We start from the raw sequence: 25,242 nt of genomic DNA on the forward strand, positions 1-25,242 counted from the left end.
TATATATGCTTTAATAATTAATAAGTTTAACTTTTAAAGTAATGCCAAAGCTATTTGTATATATTTTGATGTATTTTTCTGTGTGGGTTTTTTTTTTGAGTGTGCGTGACTGGGTCTTGCTGTGTTGCCCAGGCTGGAGTGCAGTGGCACCAACAGCTCTCTGTAGCCTTGACCTCCTGGGCTCAAGTGGTCCTCCCACCTTGGCCTTCTGAGTAGCTAGGACTGACTACAGGCGTGCACTACCACACCTGGCTAATTAAAACAAATTTTTTTTTTATAGAGACGGGTTCTTGCTCTGTTGTCCAGACTGGCCTTGAACTCCTGGCCTCAGGCAATTCCCTTACCCTGGCCTCCCAAGTGCTGGGGTTACAGGCCTGAGCCATTATGCCTGACCTATTTTTCTCTCTTTCTTTCTCTTTTTTTCTTTCTTTCTTTCTTTTTTTTTTTTGAGACAGGTTTCACTCTGTTGCCCAGGCTGGAGTGCAGTGGCATGATCTTGGTTCATCGCAGCCTTCACCTTCTAGGCTCAAGCAATCCTCCTACCTCAGCCTCCCGAGTAGCTGGGACTACAAGTGCGTGCCACCATGCCCAGCTAATTTTTCTCTTTTTTGAAGTGTTAAGCGATTCAGATCTCTGACATCCAGTTGCCAACTAACAGTATATGTGGCCTTAGTTGTTTGATGAAAGCTTGCTCATGAGTTACTTTTTAAATAAACATTAGTTGATAAATTTAGATTGTACTATAATTTACTTTTTTTTTGGAGACAAGATCTTGCTGTCACCCAGACTGGAGTGCAGTGGCACAAACATGGCTCACTGTAGCCTTGACCTCCTGGGCTCAAGTGATCCTCCTGCCCCAGCCTCCTGAGTAGCTAGGACTATAGGTACATGCCACCATACCTAGCTAATTTTTTGATTTTTTGTAGGGATGAGGTCTTACTGTGTTGCCCACGCTGGTCTTGAACTCCTGAGCTCAAAGGATCCTCCTGCCTTGGCCTCCCAAAGTGCTGGGATTATAGATGTGAGCCACCACACCCAGCCAATTTACTTTCAGAAGTAACTTTGGAAAAGAAAATTTCCTGATGTTCTTAATTTTTTTGGTGGGCTGTGAAGGGGAGAAGAAACTAAAGAGAACGAAGCCATGCCATACATGTTTCATTTTACTTTATGTGCTGAAGTTCTTGCTTTCTGAGAATAATTAATAGAGATTTATGTTATTTTCTTTTTGGCATAATGTTTAAGTGCTTGAGTGTAGATAGATATTGATATAAAATGGGTAAAGTATCTGTGTTTAAGAGCTCCAGACTCAGGTTGTTGGGATTTCCTGTTCTAGCCCTGCCTATTTCTAGTTTGTGACCTTGGACAGTTTTCTAATCTGTATAGCATAGAAAAGAATATTAATCCTGCTCTAGGGTTATTGTGAGAATTATATGGAATAGTACACATAAGACACTTAGGGCAGGTATCTGTTACTGTTGTTATTATTTTTATTATTTATTTATTTATTTAAAACAAAATTTTTTTTTTTTTTTTGGATGGAGTTTCGCTCTGTCACCCAGGCTGGAGTGCAGTGGTGCGATCTCGGCTCACTGCAACCTCTGCCTCCCGGGTTCAACCGATTCTCCTGCCTGAGCCTCCGGAGTAGCTGGGACTGCAAAAACACATTTTTGAAAAAGAGATAAGGTTTTATTCTGTCACCCAGGCTAGCATGCGGTGCCCTGATCATAGCTCACTGCAGCCTTGAGCTCCTGGGTTCAAGGGATCCTTCTCCCTCAGCCTCCCAAGTAGGTAAGACTACAGGTATGCACTACCATGCCTGGCTAATTTTTTTTATTTTTAATTTTTGTAGAGACGGTGTCTCACTGTGTTTCCCAGGATGGTCTCAAACTCCTGTCCTCAAGTGATCCTTCTGCCTCAGGCTCCCAAAGCAGTGGGATTATAGGCATGAGCCACCGTGCCTGGCCTATTTTCATTATTATTAATAAAACTGGGATGCTTTGTGGCTCATCTCGATAGTGTCCCATTCAGAGGAAGAACCAGCCTAACAGTCTAATTAAATTGAAAAGTAATTTAAGTATTTATTCCATCCTCTCAAAAATGCCAAAGGGGTTTACATTCATAAAACTACAATACTACTTAAAATCCTATTTCTTCATGTTTGGCATGGTTAATCCCAAACTTTCTTCTCTCTTAAAACTTACCAACTCATGAGAACTTCGGCAGTCTCATTTTTGCGTTTCTTTTGTAACCCTTCTCAAACCCTTCTCAAAGTTTCTATTCCATGAGTACCTGTCTCCCATTAAACTCTCTCCTTTGCCCGTGTCATTATTCTGATCTGTACAGTAAGGGCCAGGAACCAAGAGAGCAAAGAAAAGAAGCTATGAATACTCAAATATAGCAACATTTTTGTTTCTGTCACACTTATCTGTGGTAGAGGATATAATATGTTTTGGCTTTTGGAAAAAAAGTCTGTTTAGTTTTAGAAGGACAACAAAGTGGTTCAGACCTGTTGCAGGACATTAATTCGGGACTTGGAATTTAGTTTTTCTCCAGATAGTCATAAACTTTGTAAGAGCTGCTATCATATCTCTCTAACTGGGACTGGTTCCTAGTGTTCAGCCCTTGAAATTTAGTATTGCCAGATAAAATATATGCAGTATGGACCATGCAGTATTATTCATTGTTTATTTGAAATTCAAATTTAACTATGTGTCCTATATTTTTATTTGCTAAATCTAGCAACCTTAATTTAGAGAGAGGATGCTGACTAGGCTGTATTTTCTAGTACATTCTCTATGGTGTTTAAGAATACATGTGTAACTTGATGTAGTGGATATGAGGATACTTTCAGTTTTGATAACAGAAAATGCAACTCAAATTAGTTAAAACAAAGAGAATTTGAATTTGAATTACATACGCTTATGTAATTGAAAAGACCAACGGGAGTGAGGGCCCCTGGCATGGTTTGATCAAGGGTACAGGCTTTGGCCCTGTTTTTCTATAATTCTCTTGGCTTTACCCTGTATTAGCTTTTTTTTCTCAGATGGGCTTCCCCAGTAGTACAAGATGGCTGCCTTTGTATGTTTCCTCATTCCTGGAGAGAAAGAAGATGCTTCCTACAAATACAGTGCAAAATCCTAAGCTTGACACTAATTAAACCATCTCGTGCTCCAAAGGATCACTGTCTTAAAATCTGGGTAGCTTTCTGTGTCTGGACCAGTGGCTTTTAAACTTGAGTGTGCATTAGAACTACCTGGAGGACTTGTTAAATTACAGATTGCAGCCAGGCACTGTGGCTCATGCCTGTAATCCCAGCACTGTTGGAGGACAAGGCGGGAGGATTACATGAGTCCAGGAATTCAAGATCAGCCTGGGCAACATGGTGAAACTCTGTCTCTACCAAAAAAAAAAAAAAAAAAAAAAATTAGGCCTGGTGGTTATGCCTGTAGTCTCGGCTACTTGGGAGGCTGAGATGGGAGGATTGCTTGAGCCTGGGAGGTCGAGGCTGCACTGAGCTGTGATTATGCCACTGCACTCCAGCCTGGATGACAGAGAAGATGCTATCTCAAAAAACAAAAACAAAACACACAAATTGCTAGGTCCTACCCCCAAAATGTCTAGTTGAGTAGGTTCCGTAGGCTTGGTTCCAAGAAGTTATATTTGTAACACGTTCCCAGATGTTACTGATTTTGCTGGTCACAAACCACACTTTAAGAACCACTGTTATGTCAAATCAGGGCCTACTCCTGGAGCTGAGGAAGGGGTCAATCCCACTTAAACTTTTTACCAGTGAGGAGAGGGGATAAGATGTTTTGGAGATAACAACAATGTCCACTGAAGAGAGGACTGCTGGTTTTTTTGCGTATCTAGTTTCTCTTCCCTCTTATTTAGGTAAGAACTTCCTGATTTTTCTCTTGGAACCACTCCTCCTTTATTTGGAATGATGTGGCTTGGGTGGTTGGCCTAACCCATTGGCTTAAGGGTGGGCACGTGATCTAGGCCTGGTCAATGAGAGCACTTGCATAGTCACAGTGATCAGCCCAGGAGTGAATAGGGCAGTCATCTTTGTAGTTTAGTCAGTGTACGTTACTATACGTTGCTATTTACTGTCCTGGCTAGGGATATGAAGATTACATAATCCCTGTCCTCAAGAAGCTCAGACTGTAATTATGAAAGACATACCTGTAAATATACCCATGCAGCGCTCCTCATTATAATTCCGTTTCTTTCTCTCATCTAAAATATATTTTTAATAGATACTGTACTACCACCTTTATAATCCTTAACCATACTTATTATCGTTTAGTGTCTTTATTCCTCATTAAATTATAAATTCCATCCGGATAAGGACTGAGTCCATAATTAGTTGCTGGATCTTCAATACCTAGCCCTGTCTCTGGCACATAGAAAGTATTCAGTAAATATTGATTGAATGAATGTCGAAGTATAGCAATAGAAGAATATATAAACGAAATAGGGAATGATTGGTTTACTGGTGGAGTAGGAGAGGTAACAGCCTGAATAAATGCATAAAGTTATTAAAACACCTTAAGTTTTGTTGAAGACAATGTATGAGATAGGACGTGGCCTGCGCATGATGGCTCATGCCTATAATTCTGGCACTTTGGGAGGCTGTGGTGGGAGGATCTCTTGAGCTGAGGAGTTCGATACCAGCCTGGGCAACATAGTGAGACCCCCCCATCTCTTTAAAAAAAATCTGGCTGGGTGTGGTGGCACATGACTGTAGTCCCAGCTACTTGAGAGGCTGAAGTGGGAAGATTCCTTGAGCCCAGGAGGCTGCAGTGAACTATGACTGGGTCATTGCACTCCAGCCTGGGCAACAGAGCATAACCTTGTCTCAAAAAAAAAAAAAAAATTGAGAGATAGGAAGTGGTATTAGATGAATCTGGACCACTAGGTGGGGTCCAGATCATGAAAGGCCCCGAAGGCTATATTTAGGGGTTGAATTTTATCCTGCAGGCATTTGGGAAGCCACTGACTGATTGGTTTTAAGTAGGGAAGAGAGTACGTTGGCTGTAAGGTAAAAAATAGATTGGAGGAGAATAAGATTAAAGAAGGAAAACTGGTTAGGAGGCTATTTTAGTACAGAAGAAAGATGTTATGAAAGCCTAAGGCTAAGATTGTAGCAGTGAGAATGAATAGTAGAGTTGTTTAAAAAGTAGGATTGGTGGGCTTTCGAGGCTATTCTGAGGAAAATGAAATAATCTAGAATGACTTTTGATTTTCTAGCTTGGTAGATGGTGGTAGTATAAACCAAGAGAAGCAAGTTGAGGAAGAAGGACAGATTTGGATTATATGGCCTCTTACATAAAAATGAGGGAGTGGTGAAATGGCCCAGGTTCTCTCCTTTTGGTGGGATTCTTTTTCTCTTAGGCTTCACTTGGGCAGGAGAGGAGAGTGGCGTCTGCTACTTCTAGGTTTGGGGACTAGAGCAGATGATAGTAAATCAGATATTACTGAGTTCGTAGGGTGGGGGAGAGATTACAGTGAGAACGGAATGCTTCCAGGTTTTAGTTGTTAAAGTAATTTTTAGTTTTCAGATGTTTAAACTGCCTCATCCTTTTTGAAAGCAAGTGTATAAATTATAAGAAAATTAAGATTCATGAATTAGCTTCACCATTGGTGGAGATGTGAATTGCTGCAGCTGTTTTGGAAAGTTTGTCAATGTATAGTAAAATAGCTCTTCTGGGGATCTGTTCTGTAGAAATAAAAGTATCAACATATAAAGGTACATGTATGGATATTTTTATAATGTTTCCAATATTTGCTACTAAAAACAGCCTGAATATCCATCAATAGTAGGAAGTATAAATTGTCATGTACCTATATTGTGGAATATTTCGCAACTCAGAGAATGTGTTATAAGTCTGTATGTATTTACCTGGAGGGATGTCTGTAATAGATTGTAAAGTAAGACAAACAAGTTATAAAGAAATGTGTATAATAAGATCCCATTTTTATAAAAAAACCAAAAACAATATTTCACATTCTTTTTTAGGATTATAGGAACCTGAAGAAAGGTGTAAAGGTGTATTTTATTTCAGGTTCTCTTTCCATGGCATATCACAGTGAACAAAACAAAGTCCTTGTTTTATGTAGGAGGACATGTGACAATAAATAAGAAGTGAATATATAGTATGTTAGGTGGAGATAAATATTATAGAGAAGACAACTACTGGCTTAAGGGGGGATGGAGGACAGAGATGGAATTGCTGTTTTATTTTGGGTAGTCAGAGGAGGCCTCACTGATATGGTGACTTAACTTTTTGTGAAATACAATACTAAAAAGTGTAGGAAACATAAACATACAGTTTGCTGACTTCATATAAATTGAACAGCTACTTAACCACCACCTAGATAAAGATTTTATAGATAGCCAGCTTCTCAGAGACCCAAAACATGCCCACCCATCCTTTTTTTTGAGACGGAGTCTGGCTCTGTCACCCAGGCTGAAGTGCAGTGGTGTGATCTCAGCTCACTGAAATCTCTGCCTCTGGGTTCAAGCAATTTTCATGCCTCAGCCTCCTGAGTAGCTGGGATTACAGGCGTGCACAGCTACACGCGGCTAATTTTTGTATTTTTAGTAGAGATGGGGTTTTATCGTGTTGGCCAGGCTGGTCTTGAATTCCTGGCCTCAACTGATCTGCCCGCCTCAGTCTCCCAAAGTGCTGGGATTACAGGTGTGAGCACTGCGCAGAGCCTAAAACATGCCCTTTTCTAATTATATTTCCCTTCTTACCACCAGAGGTAAGAAGGCGGCGGTGGGGCATGTTTTGGGTCTCTGAGAAGCTTTGTGTACATGCTGCCTTGAGAGGAAAAAGTATTGTTAGAAGACTGGTTTGAATTTGGTCTGCTTACCAACTATGTGACATTGAATGGTTGTCATATAAAATGGAAGTAATAATACTTAATTCACAAGGATTTTTAAATAAGAATTATAATATTTATGTACCCATATATATATATTCACATATATATGTAATGAAATAACACCTAGTATCTGGCATATAGCAGGTACTCTATACATCTTTTGTGAAGGTCAGTGTTTTTGTGATATGGTAATAGGGAAATGTGTAGAGCTTGTGCTAGAGATTTTGTTAGAGGCAGCTACATATCTTACTTGCTAGAGGCTACTTGGCTCTAGTATGTTTGGCTCTAAGATCAGGATGGGTAAAATCTTGGGACAAGAGAAGAATTGTAGCAAGTGTGAGTGACCATCTTTCTTTTTTTATGGGTTATTTCAACTTTTTCTATGGGAAAATTAAAAAAAACAACAACTTTTTCTGTTCCCAGGCTGACCCTCCCCCCTCCGCTTTTTTTCATTTTCTGTCTCAGTAAAATTCCACTGCTGTTCAGCATAATTACTTCTTGGATCTTCACTTCCTCTCTATGGTAAGCCTAAATGCTGACCATCTCAAGCAGTAATTCAACAAATATTTATTGAATGGCTTCTATGTGTGAAACACTTGGCACTGGAGATACAAAGATGGGTAAGAAAATATGTGCCCTAAAGGAGCTCATAGTCTTTGAGTACAAAGATAGGGTTCAACAACTAAACTATAATCACTAAACTTTATATTAGAAGGTTGAGAAGAGCTCTGTAGAATCAAAGAAGAGGTATTACTTAACAAGGCCTGAGAATATGAGGGAAAGTTTCATGGAAAAAAACATGCATAACTTGAGTCTTAAAAAAAAAAGTAGCTGGGCTGGGCGTGGTGGCTCAGGCTGAGCCTGGTGGCTCACGCCTGTAATCTCGGCACTTTGGGAGGCAAAGGTGGGCGCATAACTTGAGGTCAGGAGTTCGAGACCAGCCTGGCCAACATGGTGAAACCTCAACTCTATTAAAAAAAAAACAAAAAACCAAGCATGGTGGCATGTGCCTGTAGTCTCAGCTACTTGGGAGGCTGAGCCAGGAGAATCACTTGAACCTGCGAGGTAGAGGTTGCAGTGAGCTGAGATTGTGCCACTGCACTCCAGCTTGGGCAACAGAGTGAGACCCCATCTCGAAAAAAAAGTGGATGAGGCAGGTTGGTAAAAGAGATAGGGATGGGCATTTTATGAGGTACAGGATATGTGCAAAGGCATGAGAAAGAGTTGTGTGTTTGGATGAGCTGCAGTTATTGGTGTATCTAGGGTGAAAGGTGCCTGTGAGAAGTAATAGGAAAATGAGCTTGGAAGAGTAAGCAGAGACTGGACCATGTAGGGCCTTCTGTGCCATGCTGAAGAGTTTGAACTTTATCCTGTATGTGGTGTGGAACTCTTGAAACATAGTGTGCTAAACCATTATGGTTAGATTTGAAACTCAAAAGAAGCAGAGAAGGGTGCAAAAGAACCAGGAGATTGGTCGGGCGTGGTAGCTCACGCCTGTAATCCCAGAACTTTGGGAGGCTGAGGTGGGCGGATCACGGGGTCAGAAGTTCGAGACCAGCCTGGCCAACATGATGAACCCATCTCTACTAAAAATACAAAAAAACTAGCCGGGGGTGTTGGCGGGCGCCTGTAATCCCAACTACTCGGGAGGCTGAGGCAGGAGAATCGCTTGAACCCAGGAGGCAGAGGTTGCAGTGAGCCGAGATTGCGTCACTGTACTTCAGCCTGGGCAACAGGCGGAGACTCCCTCTCAAAAAAAAAAAAACCAGGACATTGGTCTCTGGTAAGCCGGGGAGAGATTTTTCAAGAAGATAAAAATGGCTAACAGTGTACAATTTAAAGTGATTAAGTGAAATAATGATACAAAAGCTACTGCTGGACTTTGCTATTGAGACAACCTTAAGAAGATACATATTTATGTAGTGATTGGGGTAGAAGCCAAATTCCAATAGAAGAGTAACTGGGAGGTGAGAAAACAGACTGCAAATATAGACCATTTTTAGAAAACTTGCTGTGAAGAAAAAGTAAGAGGTAGTTAGAGAAGTAGAGCAGAGAAACATAATTTTTTTTTTTTTTTGAGACGGAGTCTCGCTTTGTCGCCCAGGCTGGATGGAGTGCAGTGGCACGATCTTGGCTCACTGCAAGCTCCACCTTCCGGGTTCACACCATTCTCCTGCCTCAGCCTCCCGAGTAGCTGGGACTATAGGCGCTCACCACCATGCCCGGCTAATTTTTTGTATTTTTAGTAGAGACCCGGTTTCACCGTGTTAGCCAGGATAGTCTGGATCTCCTGACCTCGTGATCTGCCTGCCTCGGCCTCCCAAAGTGCTGAGATTACAGGCGTGAGCCACCGCGCCTGGCTGAGAAACATAATTTTTTTGAAGATGGAAGAGTTAAGCAAGTGTTGTGTTTTGGTGGAGTAGAATAGAGTTAAGACTGAATATTTAGGGCTGTGTGATTTGATGGAACAGGAAGGTGGTGGGTGTGGAGGCAAGAAGGGATTACTGTACTAGCTCAGGGAAGGAGGAGATAAACCTTTGCCTAACATTTAGAATGAAGGATATGGGTATGAAAAAGAGTAGGCTGGAAAATGGGGTGAGGTCAGATTTATTTTTTCTGGTAAAGGGCAATTGTGAGAGAAGAGATGTATAGAGTGTTTGGCTTGAGATTTAGAGTACCCATTGATTACTGTCTGGGATGGAAAAGGTCACTGATCCGGAGGCATATGGATGAATTACCAACAGTATAGTAATCTCAGTTAGGATTAGAAACTGTAAATTTGTAGTGGCATGAATTCCTAACCTGTTACGATTTTCTTCAGCAGGACTCAGTAGCTGTGGTATGGGAATAGAGGAAGCAGGTGGTTGGATTGATCCTCCTGGTTGAGAGATTTACTGGCTAGTGTGGCAAAAGAACAATAGGGAGCTGGAGAGATCCTGGCAAGAGAGTGGGTGATGTTCCACATTAAGGAAATAATTAAGTAAATGATGATACATTCATATAAAAAGCTGTGTTTCTGCTATTAACATTTATGTTTATGAAGTGTTTATAAAAGTACTTATTTTATAATGTTAAGATAATAAAAGTGCTGTATATTGTACAAAAGGTTAGTAATAACTGTAATATTCAAGAGATTGTTTTAGGCATAATGATGAAAAGATACAAAACCATTGTATTGGTCACACCTATTCACATGAAGACAATTATTTGACAGGGATTATTAGCTCTTCTTTATAGGCGAAGAAAATGAGATTTAGTAAGGGTGAATTGTTCAGGGCCACAAATTTGGTAAAAGGCAAAGAGAACTATTATAATTTATGGAATAGTTACTGTGTCAGGCATTGTTTTATCTATGTAGTATTAATATTTTTCTCACATTGCTCTAATTTTAATTTTTAGTTAAAAAAGCAGACTCAAAGGAGAGTAACAATATAAGCAATAGATAACTAAGTATGAATTATCTAAATAGTGGATTCCAACTAACTTTGCAAGTTGCAAAGAGTGATACCAAGTGCTAGAGAAGTTCAAAAGAAAGATGTAGGCTAGAGTTGAAGAAAGACTTTGGAGATAATCGTATTTGAACTTGGACTGTGAAGGATAGGTAGGATGGTCTTTTTAAGTAAATGATGATACAGTCATATAAAAAGCTGTGTTTCTGTTTTTGTTTTGTTTTGTTTTGTTTTGAGACAGAGTCTCGCTCTGTCACCCAGGCTGGAGTGCAGTGGCGTGATCTTGGCTCACTGTAACTTCCGCTTCCTGGTCTCTTTGATTTATTCCTTTCCATATTAAAAAAAATAATAGTACTCTGTAATAGTCTGGTATCTCATGTATCTGGAGCCTTTGCTTAGATAAAAAGTCTTGCTTTTTTATTTTCTTTTTTTGAGACAGAGTCTCACTCTGTCACCCAGGCTGGAGTGCAGTGGCATGATCTCAGTGGTGCAATCTAGGCTTACTGCAACCTCCCAGGTTCAAGCAATTCTCATGCCTCAGCCTCCCGAGTAGCTGGGATTACAGGCACCTGCCACCATGCATGGCTAATTTTTGTATTTTTAGTAGGCTTTCGCCATGTTGGCCAGGCTGGTCTGGAATTCCTGACCTCAAGTGATCCACTCGCCTTGGCCTCCCGAAGTGTTGAGATTACAGGCATGAGCTGCTTATTTTTTTTAAAAAGACTAAGGCAGCCGGGCGCGGTGGCTCACGCCTGTAATCCCAGCAATTTGGGAGGCTGAGGAGGGTGGATCATCTGAGGTCAGGAGTTTGAGACCAGCCTGACCCCGTTTGTACTGAAAATACAAAATTAGCCAGGCGTGGTTGCACATGCTTGTAATCCCAGCTACTTGGGAGGCTGAGGCAGGAGAATCGCTTGAACCCAGGGGGCAGAGGTTGCAGTGAGCCGAGATCACGCCCTTGCACTCCATCCTGGGCAACAAGAGTGAAACTCTGTCAAAAAAAGAAAAAAAAAGACTAAGGCAATCAATCTGTGGATATCATAAAGGACTCAACATTATTTGCTGATCCCTGGGGTATCATTTAAGACTGCTTTGGAAGGAAGGGAAGAAATATGGGTTCCAACTAACTTTCCAAGTTGAGTCATGAACTCCTTGATAGGCCTTCTAGAATATGTTTAAAGTGTAAATATAATGTATCTATCCATCCATTATCTAAAGTTATTTTTCTCCTAAGTCATTTATATTTGGTTATTATTTTTTACTATGGTTAGTGGAAGAAAAACAATTTTAAATAACTACTAAAAACCATTGAAACCAAAGATTGAGATTTTTGGGGGGGCAGGGAGATAATCATCAAGAATATATCAGAAAGGATTTAATGGTTGAGGCTTGGTATGATAGCTTATGCCTGTAATCCCAGAACTTTGGGAGGCCAAGGTGGGTCTATCCACTTGAGCCCAGGATTTTGAGACCAGCCTGGGCAACATACCGAAAACTTGTCTCTACAAAAAAAAAAAATTAGCTGGGTGTGGTGGCATGCACCTGTAGTTCCAGCTGCTAGGGAGGCTGAGGTGGGAGGATCACTTGAGCCTGGAAGGTCAAGGCTGCAGTAAGCCAGAGTCATCCATTGTACTCCATCCTGGGCAACAGAGCAAGACTGTGTCTCAATAAATAAATAAATAAACAAATGATTGCACTGTACTCAAGGTTAAAATAGGGAATGCTGTATGTGGATTTATTATTCATCATTTTTTATATTTGAGATGCCTATAATTGCCATGTGTAAATTAATTTCCACAAGAAGTAGTCATCATTGTAATTTTTTTTGAAGGTTTCAAATATACTTTATTTCTTCATTGATGCCATATCTTAATGGGTACACAGTGCTTTTACTTGGCATCAATTATGAGCTGTTTTTTATTTTATTTATTTATTTATTTTTTTGAGGCAGAGTTTTGCTCTTTTGGCTAGGCTGGAGTGAAGTGGCGCAATCTTGGCTCACTGCAACCTCCGCCCCCACCTTCCCCTTCCACCCCAGCCCCAGGGTTCAAGCGATTCTCCTGCGTCAGCCTCCTGAGTAGCTGGGATTGTAGGTACCTGCCACCACACCCTACTGATTTTTGTATCTTTAGTACAGATGGGGTTTCGCTGTGTTGGCCAGGCTAGACTGGTCTCGAACTTCTGACCTTAGGTGATCCACCTGCCTCGGCCTCCCAAAGTGCTAGGATTATAGGCGTGAGCCACTGTTTCCAGCTGATGAGCTGTTTTTTGTTTTGTTTTGTTTTGTTTTGAGATGGAGTCTCGCTCTGTCACCTAGGCTGGAGTGCAGTGGCGTGATCTTGGCTTACCGTAACCTCCGCTTCCTGGATTCGGTTCCAGCGATTCTCCTGCCTCAGCCTTCTGAGTAGCTAGGATTACAGGCACAAGCCGCCATGTCAGCTAATTTTTGTATTTTTAGTATGTTTCACCATGTTGGCCAGGTTGGTCTCGAACTCGACCTTGTGATCTGCCCGCCTTGGCCTCCCAAAGTTCTGGGATTACAGGTGTGAGCCACCGTGCCCAGCCGATGAGCTGTTTTTTAAACAATTCAGTATTACACCAGCTGGGATGATTACTGATCTCTCCATTCCTTTGGAGTGACTCTCCCATCAGGGGACAGGTTCCATTCTATTCCAATTTGAGTTGCTACATATGTCCATACAGCAATAGAGAAAGTGGCTCCACTAGCTAATACAGCATTACTGTATTTGTCATGAAAATCAGGTGTACGTTTCTGGTGCCTCTGCCTTGCGATTGTTTGCAGAATGCTTTGAACTTGGAGATGACTTAGCGCGTTTTTTGTTTTTGTTTTTGTTTTTGTTTTTGATGGAGTCTTATTACTCTGTCACCCAGGCTGGAGTGCAGTGGCGCAATCTTGGCTCACTGCAGCCTCCACATCCCGCGTTCAAGTTCCTTGCCTTAGCTTCCTGAGTAGCTGGGATTACAGGAGCTTGCCACTATGCCCAGCTAATTTTTTTGTAATTTTTAGTGGAGACAGGGTTTCTCCATGCTGGTCAGGCTGGTCTCGAACTCCTGACCTCAAATGATCCACCTGCCTCGGCCTTCCAAAGTACTGGGATTACAGGTGTGCACCACTGTGCCTGGCCATTAGTGCATTTTTGACCAAGGAAAACATTATGAAGGTGAAGACAGAACTGTGGCAATGCAACTGCTGCTTTGGTGCAAATTCTCATGATTGTAATCTGTTTCGTTCGTAGATGTTTCATTTAATGGATTATGTGGCTTCAAATGGGTACTTGATACTTTCTGATAGGATTTACCTGGTAACTACACAGAATTAAATATTAGACAATTTAGTGAGCTATGAAAAGATAGCTTTAATAGGAAAAGCACTTTTTAAAAATAACTAAGAAAATCTTACCAAAACTGACTTGAAAAGAAATTGAAAATCTTTATAATTTTGTAACCATAAAAGAAATTTAATTAGTGATTTAAAAAAATCTACCAAAACAATTCTAGGCCCGTACGATTTCCTTTTTTTTTATCATTGCAGTTTTAAAAAAATTCATGTCCAGGCATGGTGGCTCACGCCTGTAATCCCAACACTTTGGAAGTCCGAGGTGAGTGGATCACCTGAGGTCAGGAGTTTGAGACCAACCTGGCCAACATAGTGCAACTCTGCCTCTACTAAAAATACAAAAAAAACTAGCCAGGCGTGGTGGTGCATCCTGTAATCCCAGCTACGCAGGAGGCTGAGGCAGGAGAATTGCTTGAACCCGGGGAGCAGAGGTTGCAGTGAGCTGAGATCATGTCACTTCACCCCAGCTTGGGCAAAAGAGTGAGACTCTATCTCAAAAAAACAAAAAAAAACACCTTCACATAATATAAAATATACCATCATGGTTGGGCGTGGTGGTTCGTGCCTGTAATCCCAGCCCTTTGGGAGGCCAAGGCAGGTGGATCACGAGGTCAGGAGTTTGAGACCAGCCTGGCCAACATGGTGAAACCCCATCTCTACTAAAAATACAAAAAATTAGCTGGGCGTGGTGGCAGGTGCCTGTAATCCCAGCTACTTGGGAGGCTGAGGCAGGAGAATCACTTGAACCTGGGAGGTGGAGGTTGCAGTGAGCTGAGATTGTGCCATTGCACTTCAGCCTGGACAACAGTGCAAGACTGTCTGTAAATAAATAAATAAATAAATAATACCATCATAAACTTTTTTTTTTGAGGCAGAGTCTCGCTCTTGTTGCCCAGGCTAGAGTGCAGTAGCACGGTCTTGGCTCATGCAACCTCCACCTCACGGATTCAAGCAATTCTCGTGCCTCAGCCTCCTGAGTAGCTGGGATTACAGGCGCCTGCCACCATGCCTGGCTAATTTTTTGTATTTTACTAAAGACGGGGTTTCACCATGTTTCCCAGGCTGGTCTCAAACTCCGGAGCTCAGGCAATCTGCCTTCCCAAAGTGCTAGGATTACAGGCGTGAGCCACCGCGCCTGGCCCATCATAACCATTTTCAAGTGTATTGTTAAATGATATTAAGCATATTAACATTGTTTTGAAGCAGATCTCCAGATTTCATCTTGCAAATCTGAAACTCTGTACCCATTAAACAGTGACTCGTCTTTTCCCCTATCACCCAACCTCTGATAACCAACCTTTACTTTGTTTCTATGATTTTGTCTACTTCAGATACCTCATATAAGTAAGTGGGATCATGTAATGTTTGTCTTTGGCTTATTTCACTCAGTATAATGTCTTCAAGGTTCAGTTATACTGTAGCATATGAAAGGATTTTCTTCCTTTTTAAGGCTGAATAATATTCCATTTATGTATATACCACATTTTGTTTATCCATTAATCTGTTGATAGACTTTGGGTTGCTTCCACCTCTTAGCTATTGTGAATAGTGCTACTGTGAACATGGGTCTGCTAGTATAATGTCTCTTTGAGACTCTGCTTTCAGTTTTTTTTTTTTTTAGATATATACCCAGAATAAAAAGGATTGCTGGATCATATGGTATTTTAAAAAAATTTTTTGAGGAACCCCCATACTGTTTTCCATAGCAGTTGCACCATTTTACAATCTCACCAACAGTGCTCAAGGGTTCCAGTTACTCCACTTCCTTGCCAACACTTGTTCTCTTCTTTTCTTTCTTTTTTCTTTTAGTAGCCATCTTAATCCGGCCCATATAGATTTATAAATGAGTTCTACCAAACATTTATAGACAATCATAACTTAATATAAATTCTTCCTGAATCAAGAAAAAGAAGAAACATTCTCATTCTTATTTAAGTATTTAATGGGTTATTGTAAGATGAATACTGTATAAAAAGCTAAAGATAATTTGCTGATATACATGAAATAAGGTTGTTGAATCCAAGACCACTATACAGTTGGATTCCTTTATACAAGTAGCAGATAACAAATGTAATTTTTAAAAAGCTTTATTGAGATATAATTCACATACCACACAAATCACCAATTTTAAGTATACAATTCAATGTTTTGATACGTTGTTAATTTTTTAAAATTATAAAATATGAATGACAAAATTTTTCATTTTAACTGTTTCAAGTGCACAATTCAGTGGCATTAATTACATTTACATTGTTGTGCAGCTATATTCATCTTCCATATAGAAGCTCTATGACCATTAAGCACTAACTCTCTCATTCTCCCTTCACTTTCAGCTCCTGGTAAATTCTGTTCAACTTTCTGTATAAATTTGCCTATTCTAGATATTTCATGTAAATTGAATCATACAATATTTGTCCTTTTGTGTCTTCTTATTTCATTTAACATAATGTTGGTGTTCATCCATACTGCAGCATGTATCAGAACGTTACTCATTTTTATGACTGAATAATACTGCATTGTACATATAGACCACATTTTGTTTATTCAGTAATCTGTTGGTGGACACTTGGGTTTTTGTTGTTGTTGTTGTTTGTTTGCTTTTTTGAGACAGAGTCTTGCTCTGTTGCCAGGCTGGAGTGCAGTGGTGTGGTCTCGGCTCAGTGCAACCTCCATCTCCAGGTTCAAGTGATTCTCCTGCCTCAGCCTCCCGAGTAGCTGTGACTACAGGCGCATGCCACCATACCCAGTTACTTTTTTTGTATTTTTAGTAGAGATGGGGTTTCACCATGTTGGCCAGGATGGTCTCCATCTCTTGACCTCGTGATCCGCCCACCTCAGCCTCCCAAAGTTCTGGGATTACAGGCGTGAGTCACCGCGCCCAGCCCACTTGGGATGTTTTTACAAATTTTTTTTTTTGAGACAGAGTCTCGCTTTGTTTCCCAGGCTGGAGTGCAGTGGTGCGATCTCAGCTTGCTGCAACCTCTGCCTTCTGGGTTCAGGTGATTCTCATGCCTCAGCCACCCGAATAGCTGGGATTACAGATGTGCCACCACACCCAGCTAATTTTTGTATTTTTAGTAGAGACAGTGTTTCGCCATGTTGACTAGGCTAGTCTTGAACTCCTAGCCTCAAGTGTTCTGCCTACCTCAGCCTCCCAAAGTGCTAGGATTACATGCATGAGCCATAGTTCCTGGCCTACAAAATATATTTTTAAAAAGATACTCATTATAGCAGCAACAGCTACAATGACAACAATCGAAAAGTACCAGTGAACAAAATCAACAAGAGATGCACATGACTTTTTATGTTGAAAATTATACAATTTCCATTAAAAGACATGAGGAGATCTAATTGGGATACCATATTAACTGATAGGAAGACCCAGTGACATAAACATGTCAATTCTTTCCAAATTAATTTATAAGTTCAATACACTTCTGTTTAATATAATGACAAGGTATTTCCTGTAACTTGACAAGCTCTAAAATGTATATAGGAGAGTAAACTGCCAAGAAAAATTAGGAAGGAGCACTTAGTCTTTCACATAGCATTATTTATAAAGCCATATTATTAATATTTAAGGCAATGTGGTATTGGCACAGGATAGACCAACCTCTGCGAAGAATAAAGCGCCCAGAAATAGAACCCCTGAATATAAAGAAACTTAATACATGACAGTGAGCGTTGAAGATGAGTAAGGAGATGATGGACTGACTAAACAGTGAATGATAATGGAACAATTGGTTATTTATATGGAAAATAAAATGAGATTTCTACTTACCATTTTAAAAAATGTATATGATGATTAAAGATGTTAATGTGAAAAGTTAAACTTCTAGAAAAAAGTGGGAGAATGTTTTTATTATATTAGGGCAGGGAAGGTAGAAAGGATTTCTTCAACAAGACTTGAAATTTGAACCGTAAAAGAAAAAGATTGATAAATATGTCTAGATTAAAATAAAAAATGTACAGTTATTGAAATTCAGCATGAGATAGATAACCCATCTGGGAGAAAATATTTGCAGAAAAAAATAACTAAAAAGGATTAATAATCAGGATATATGAAGAATATTTTACCAACCAGTAATAATAATAAGACAGTAGATTGGAAGTTCATAGAAGATGAAATACAAATGTCCTGCAGACATGAAAAGGTGTTCAACTTCTTTAGTAGCCATGGAAATGCAAATTAAAACTTCAGTGGAATAATATTTTACACTCACCATTTTGGTGAGGATGTAGAATAAGGAAAACTCTATTATACTTACATGGACAGTGGAGTATCAACTAGAACCTCGTTGTGGAGAGCAACTTAGCAATATCTAGTAAAGTGTATACCCTAGGGAAACTCTAGAAGATGGACAAGAGTTTGTACCTGTGACAAGTACCATTAAGTTCATAGCAACATTGTTTGTAAAAGCAGAAAACTACAAGCAGCTGAAATGTCCATCATTAAGAGAATGAAGAAATTATAGAATATTCATGTAATGGTAGAGAACGGTGAGAAAATAAAAATACCCACTTGTATCAACATAAATTAATCTAAAAATGTAATGCAGAACGAAATGCTGTGGGAAGATTCCTCCTGTATAAAGTTCATAAAGATACAAAATATGTTAGGAGATGGAACCCCTGGGGAAAAATAAGGGAATTTGGGAGGGGTAAAAAGCAGTGGTGGAGGAAGAAAAGCCTGAGGGAAAACCATTCCAAGGAGTCTAAAAAGGAGCAGCCAGAGATTAGAACCAGGTAGTTTTTCTGTCATATAAAAAATTGTACTAGGTTGAAGTAAGTCCTGAATTGAAACACCTAATTCTTTCTGATTGATCTTTGTGTATGTATTTTTGTGTTTTATTACAACTTAAAAAGGTCTGATAAAATTCTGTTTTAAATTAGGTAGAATTTTGAAAGTAACTTTGACTACTTTTTCTGTTATGATGTAATTCACATGCTATATATCCACCTTTTAAAAGTGTTTTTAACCACATCAGTGGTTTTTAGTATAGTCACATAGTTGTGCAACTATGTGACTATTTATATCTATGGAATAAGATATTACAACTATCTTATTCCAGAACATTGTTATCACCCCAAAAGAAGTCCTGTAACCATTAAGAGTCACTCTAGGCTGGGTGGGGTGGCTCATGCCCATAATCCCAGCTCTGGGAGACTGAGGTGGGAGGATCAGTTGAAGCCAGGAGTTCAAGACCAGCTTGGGCAATTTAGCGAGACCCTGTCTCTACAAAAATAAAAAAAAAATTAGCTAAGCATGGTGTTGTGTGCCTGTAGTCCCAGTTACTTGGAGGGCCAATGTGGGAGGATCGCTTGAACTCAGTAGTTTGAGGTTGTCAGCTATGATAGTGCCACTGCACTCCAGCCTGGGTGGGTAAGCAAGATCCTGTCTCAAAAAAAGAAAAAGTCGCTCCCCATTCTTCTTAGCCCCAGTCTGTGGCAACTATTAATCTACTTTCTGTCTCTAAGTTTGCCTATTCTGGACATTTCATGTAAATGGAATGACATGGTATATGGCCTTTTGTGTTTGACTTCTTTCACTTAGCATAATGTTTTCAAGGTTTATCCAGTTGTGGTATGTATCAGTACTTCATTCCTTTTTATGGCTAAACAATATTCCACTCTGTGGATATTTGTTTCGCCATTCACCAGTTAATGGATATTTGGGTTGTTTCCACCTTTAGCTATTTTGAATAATGCTGCCATGAACATTCATTGCAAGTTTTTATGTGAACTTAGTTTTCAGTTCTGTTGCGTATACACCTAGGAGTAGAATTACTGGGTCATATTTTACTTTCCTGACAGCAGTGTGTTATGGTTTCACTTTTTCCACATTGTCACCAACACTTGTTCGTTATATATCTTTTTGATTATAGCCATCCTAGTGGATGTGAGGTAGTATGTCACTGTGGTTTTGATTTGCATTTTCCTGATGGCTAATGATGCTGAGTATCTTTTTCATGTGCTTGTTGGAATGGGATTTTTTTTTTAATTTCATTTTTGGATTGTTCATTGCTAGTGTGTAGAAATACTCTTGATTTTTACGTATTCATCTTGTGTTCTGCAACCTTGTTGAACTCTTTTATTAGCTTTAGTAGTTTTTTGAGTATTTCTTATGATTGAGTATGCAAATAGAGATCGTCATTTACCTTTTCTCTCTGGATGCTTTTTATTTATTTTACTTCCCTAATAGCCCTGGCTAGAATCTTTTTTTTTTTTTTTTTTTTGAGATGGAGTTTCGCTCTTGTTGCCCTGGCTGGAGTGCAATGGTGTGATCTCAGCTCACTGCAACCTCCACCTCCTGGGTTCAAGCGATTCTCCTGCCTCAGCCTCCTGAGTAGCTGGGATTACAGGCGCCCACCATCACACCTGGCTGATTTTTTGTATTTTTAGTAAAGACGGGGTTTCACCATGTTGGCCAGGCTGGTCTTGAACTCCTGACCTCAGGTGATCCACCTGCCTCAGCCTCCCAAAGTGCTGGGATTACAGGTATGAGCTACCACGCCCAGCCCCTGGCTAGAATCTTAATTACAGTGTTGAATAGACGTGGTGAGAGCAGACGTCCTTGTGCTGTTTTTGATTGTAGGGGAAAGCATTCAGTTTGTCATCATGAATTATGATGCTAGATGTGGGTTTTCTGTAGATACTCTTTATCAGGTGAGGAAATTCCCTTTAATCTAGTTTTTGTGTATTTTTATCATGAGTAGGTGTTTAATTTTTGAATTATTATTTTTTTGTGGAGGCAGGATCTCAAAATGTTGACCAGGCTGGTCTTGAACTCTTGGCCTCAAGGTGTCCTCTCGCCATGGCCTCCCAAAGTGCTAGGATTATAGATGTGAGCTACTGCACCTGGTAGGGTGTTTAATTTTGTCACATGATTTTTCTGCATCTGTTGAAATGATTATGCTGGTCTTTTTCCTTTGTTCTGTTAATACGGTGTGTTACCTTGATTGATTTTTGTTTGTTGAGTCAATCTTGCATTCCTGGAAACAAATCTTGCTTGGTCATGATATATAATCCTATTTATATGTTACTGGAGTTGGTTTGCTAGTATTTTGTTGAGGATTTTTTTGTCTGTGTTCATAAAGGATATTGGCCTGTAGTTTTTTCCTCCTGTTTTTTTTTTTTTTTTCTTTTTCTGGTTTTGGTATCAGGAATACTGGCCTCACAGAATGAGTTGAGAAGTTCCCTGAATACTTATCTGATCTTAGTTTTCTTCATTTTTGTTATTGACTTCCTCTTCTTATTCTTTTTTTTTTTTTTTTTTTTAAAGACAGAGTCTCACTCTGTTGCCCAGGATGGAGTGCAGTGACACAATCTGTGCTCACTGCAACCTCTACCTCACAGGTTCAAGCGATCCTCCCACCTTAGCCTTCCGAGTATCTGGGATTTCACCATGTTGGCCAGGCTGCTCTCTAACTGTTGACCTCAAGTGATCTGCCTGCCCATCTCCCTAAGTGTTGGGATTACAGACGTAAGCCACTGCACCTGGCCAGTTTTATTACTGCCTTCTAAAAATATATTAATGCTGTTTTTTTGTTCCAGTTATTCTTTTTAAGAACACACAGAAATACTTTGTTAGATTCTATTTTAATTTAGCTTACCAGTGAGGAATGACTTGTGGCACCCAGCAGAATGTTAATGAAATTTCTGGTATTCCAGTGAAATCTGCCTAGTATACTGTCTTTCAGATGGCTGAATATAAAAGTCCATAAAAATTAGAGATGAGAGAGACTATGGTGATATAATCAACCATTTTACAGATAAATAGACCAGATTGTCCAAAGTTACACTGCTAGGTTACCTGGCTGAGCCAGGAGATTTTACTTTGGTAGTTTTTACTTACCAATGATTAGTAATGTGTGAAAAGGATAGGTTTGTTTTTTTTTTAAAAAAGGTTTAATTTCATCTGAGTGTTTGTGAACAATGCTAAGAAACAAATATAGTATTTATTTGAATGAAATAAGTGTATATGCATGCCCACTCATTCTATATTCCAGCTGGAGAAGCCCTAGAACATATAATTAATCCATTGTGTCGGGCACGGTGGCTCATGCCTGTAATCCCAGCACTTTAGGAGGCCGAGGCAGGAGGATGATTGGAGTCCGGGAGTTCAAGACCATCCTGGGTAACATAGCGAGACCCTGTCTCCATAAAAATAAAAAATATACATATAATTCATTGCTATCAGGAGGAAATTTATTATTATTATCAACAGCATTTTGGGAAGTCTTCAAAGCAATTAACTTTTAACTGAAGAAACTATTTACCCAAATTATATCATATGAGTGGGTGGTATCAAAATGAACTGAAATCTTGAAGAAACTGTCTCCAACTTGGAAAGAGGTATAGAGGGAGAATCACATTAATGTATCAATCCAATATATCAACCTAAATGTGTCAGCCTTTAACTTTTAATTAATTGTTTTCCCTTCTAATTGTTTTTTTCCTTCTACTTTTAAGTTCAGGGGTACATGTGCAGGATGTGCACGTTTGTTACGTAGGTAAACATGTGCCATGGTGATTTGCTACACAGATCATCCCATCACCTAGGTATTAAGCCCAGCATCCATTAGCTATTCCTCCTGATGCTCTCTCTCCCCCGACCACCCTGCGACAGGCCCCAGTGTGTGTTGTTCCCTGCCATGTGTCCATGTATTCTCATCATTTAGTTCCCACTTATAAGTGAGGATATGCAGTGTTTGGTTTTCTGTTCCTGCGATCCTCCTGCCTTGGCCTCTCAAAGTTAGTTTGCTGAGGATAATGGCTTCCAACTCCATCCATGTCCCTGCAAAGGACATCATCTTGTTCCTTTTTATGGCTGCATAGTATTCCATGCTGTATATATACCACATTTTCTTTATCCAGTCTATCATTGATGGGCATTTAGGTTGATTTTGTGCCTTTGCTATTGTGAGTAGTGCTGCAATGAACATACACATACATGTATCTTAATAATAGGATGATTTATATTCTTTTTGGTATATACCCAGTAATGAGATTACTGGGTCAAATAGTATTTCCGCCTTTAGGTCTTTGAGGAATCGCCATACTCTAGTTGTTGAAGTAATTGTTTATTTTGATTGTGAAACAGTTTTTAAAAAATGTATTTTCAGAGAGAAATAGTAGTATAATTTTATGAAAATATCATGTGTGTCTGCAAAGATAAAATCATCCTTCAATTTTGCTGAGCCAAGAAACTCAACTAAAACTACCTGCTGGAAATGGCACAGTTTTCTATCTTAATGTCAGTAACACACGATCCAAATTCTATGTTGTGATTGGCTGTTGTGCCATTTTCATTCAGAGGTTAGTTTTGCCAACAGTGTCTGTTTTGGAATTGGGATTTAGCTCACAAAGCAATTGGTTGTTGGGGTATAGGAAGGGGTTAGTGTTACTAATGAGCACACTACAGAGAAATCATTCCACTGGGGAAAAATAGCATTTGTCCATGCATGAGCAAAGTTGTTCTGTAATTCAATGCTGGATGCCAAATAGTCAGTGAAGTTTGGATTTGGATGTGGCAGCTCACTGATGCTGGGGGGAAATTTTGTTTAATCATTGTCTTTTAAAATGAACTTGGTAAAAGCTGTCAGTTTTTTCCCTTTTAGAAAGATGAATGTTTTTTGTCTTTTTTCTCTTTTCCTGTTTCCATAATTTTATTTTTAGGCTTTCAAAAAGCTGAAGATTTAATTAAAATAAATGTTTTCCCCTTGGTTAGCTTGATTAGTCTTTTTTTTCTAAGCATTATTCTGCATCTAAGATTATATCCTAACATCCAAGATAGTTCTAATTCGCTTCATTTTTTGTTCCTCTAAAATGAAATAGATTTGTGAATTTTAGGAAGTATATATTATCAAATTATTTTGTTTTATTTTGTATTTTGAACCTTTTATAATATCTAGTTATCACAAATAGATATCTTTGGGATTTTTTTCTTGTTTCTTAGTTCTTTAACAGATAGTCAGAATTTATTATCTGATGGAATATTTTAGGTTTGTTTTGTGTCTTTGATAACACTTTTTTTTTTTTTTGAGACAGGGTCTCACTCTGTTGCCCAGGCTGGAGTGCAGTGGTGCGATCTTGGCTCACTGTAGCCTCGACATCCTGGGCTCAGGTGATCCTCCCACCTCAGCCTCCTAAACAGCTGGGACTACAGGCACACACCACCATACCTGGCTGATTGCTGTATTTTTTGTAGAGACAGTTTCTCCATATGTTGCCTAGGATGGTTTTTTTGTTGTTTGTTTGTTTTTTGAGACGGAGTCTCACTCTGTCACCCAGACTGGAGTGCAGTGGCATGATCTTGGCTCACTGCAAACTCTGCCTCCTGGGTTCAAGCGATTCTCCTGCCTCAGCCTCCCAAGTAGCTGGGATTACAGGCATCTGCCACCATGCATGGCTAATTTGCCTAGGCTGGTCTTAAACTCCTGGACTCAAGTGATCTGCCTGCCTAGGCCTCCCAAAGTGCTAGGATTACATGCATGAGCCACCACGCTTGGCTGACAACATTTAACATAATAATTTATGTTCTTAGTATTTAAATGCCCTCAATACTATATAGCAAAGATTTATGTGACTGAAACATTTTTCTTAAACTGAGCATTTTCATGTCAAAGATATTTGTAGAAGATCGCATTTACTATTTGGAAGGTAAATATTAAGAATTTTTTGGAAAGCAAATGTGAGAAGTTGACAGAGAAGGAGATATTAGGGGGCATTGCAAATCCCTTACAGTATTTCTTTTCAGTTGATTGACCAAAATGAGTAACTAAACATAGCTTAAATGAGTTAACTGCAAACCAGAAACATGAATTAGTAATAGTGTTTTTATTTCTTCCTAATGAAACTTAAATGCAAATTCTGATCTACTAGTTTATGATCTCTAGTATACTAAACTACCAGTACCAGCTAATTAAGCTGGAAGTACTGGGGACTTTTTCCTAACACAAGAATAATACTTTTATGTTTGCCGTTTTTGGTTCTACATATGTTACTTAGGGCTGGTTCAGGGAGGTAGAATATGATGTTTGAAGTAGCTTATAGTGAAGAATGGGAAAGAGGTAAATTTAGGGTAAGATTTTTGGATTGTTTTGAGGGTCCACTTATGGTTGGAGAACATTATTAGTGAAACCAATTGAAGATGATGTAACTTTTTTCCTCTTTATTAGCCTAGAGAGCGAGCAGTAAAAGCATGAAAATGGATTGAGCTATAGTCGGGGTCTTGCCAGACAGGTACAGTGGGAGGATAAGAGAGCAAAAGAGATGATAGTATTAGTTGAGAGAGAGAGAGAATGAAGACCAGTATGGGATAGAAAGAAAGTATTAAGTTTGAGGAATTAGAGATCTTACTGAGGTGAAAGAACAGCGGTAGTATTGCTGTAAATTGGAGGTCTCATTGAGGTGAAAGAACTGGGATTATTGGAGTAAGTGGTAAAGATGTAGAGAGAGGGCCAAGCGTGGTGGCTCACTCCTGTAATCCCAGCACTTTGAGAGGCCGAGGCAGGCGGATCATGAGTTCAGGAGATCGAGACC

The 25,242-nt window shown here is 39.6% G+C and overlaps 2 protein-coding genes across 9 annotated transcripts in view; one reads left to right on the forward strand and one right to left on the reverse strand.

The window, feature by feature from the left end:
* PIK3R3 (phosphoinositide-3-kinase regulatory subunit 3) overlaps positions 1 to 25,242 on the forward strand; it is a 133,653-nt gene that overhangs the window by 55,751 nt on the left and 52,660 nt on the right.
* Positions 12,952 to 13,176, reverse strand: LOC112128708 (cytochrome c oxidase subunit 7B, mitochondrial-like; the record flags this gene model as incomplete). The annotated part of the gene is made up of 1 exon (XM_054560333.1): positions 12,952 to 13,176. A coding segment is annotated over one exon (225 nt), but the record flags the coding sequence as incomplete, so codon positions are not given.

Source organism: Pongo abelii, chromosome 1, assembly GCF_028885655.2.
Source record: "Pongo abelii isolate AG06213 chromosome 1, NHGRI_mPonAbe1-v2.0_pri, whole genome shotgun sequence".
NCBI classification, from domain to species: Eukaryota; Metazoa; Chordata; class Mammalia; order Primates; family Hominidae; genus Pongo; species Pongo abelii.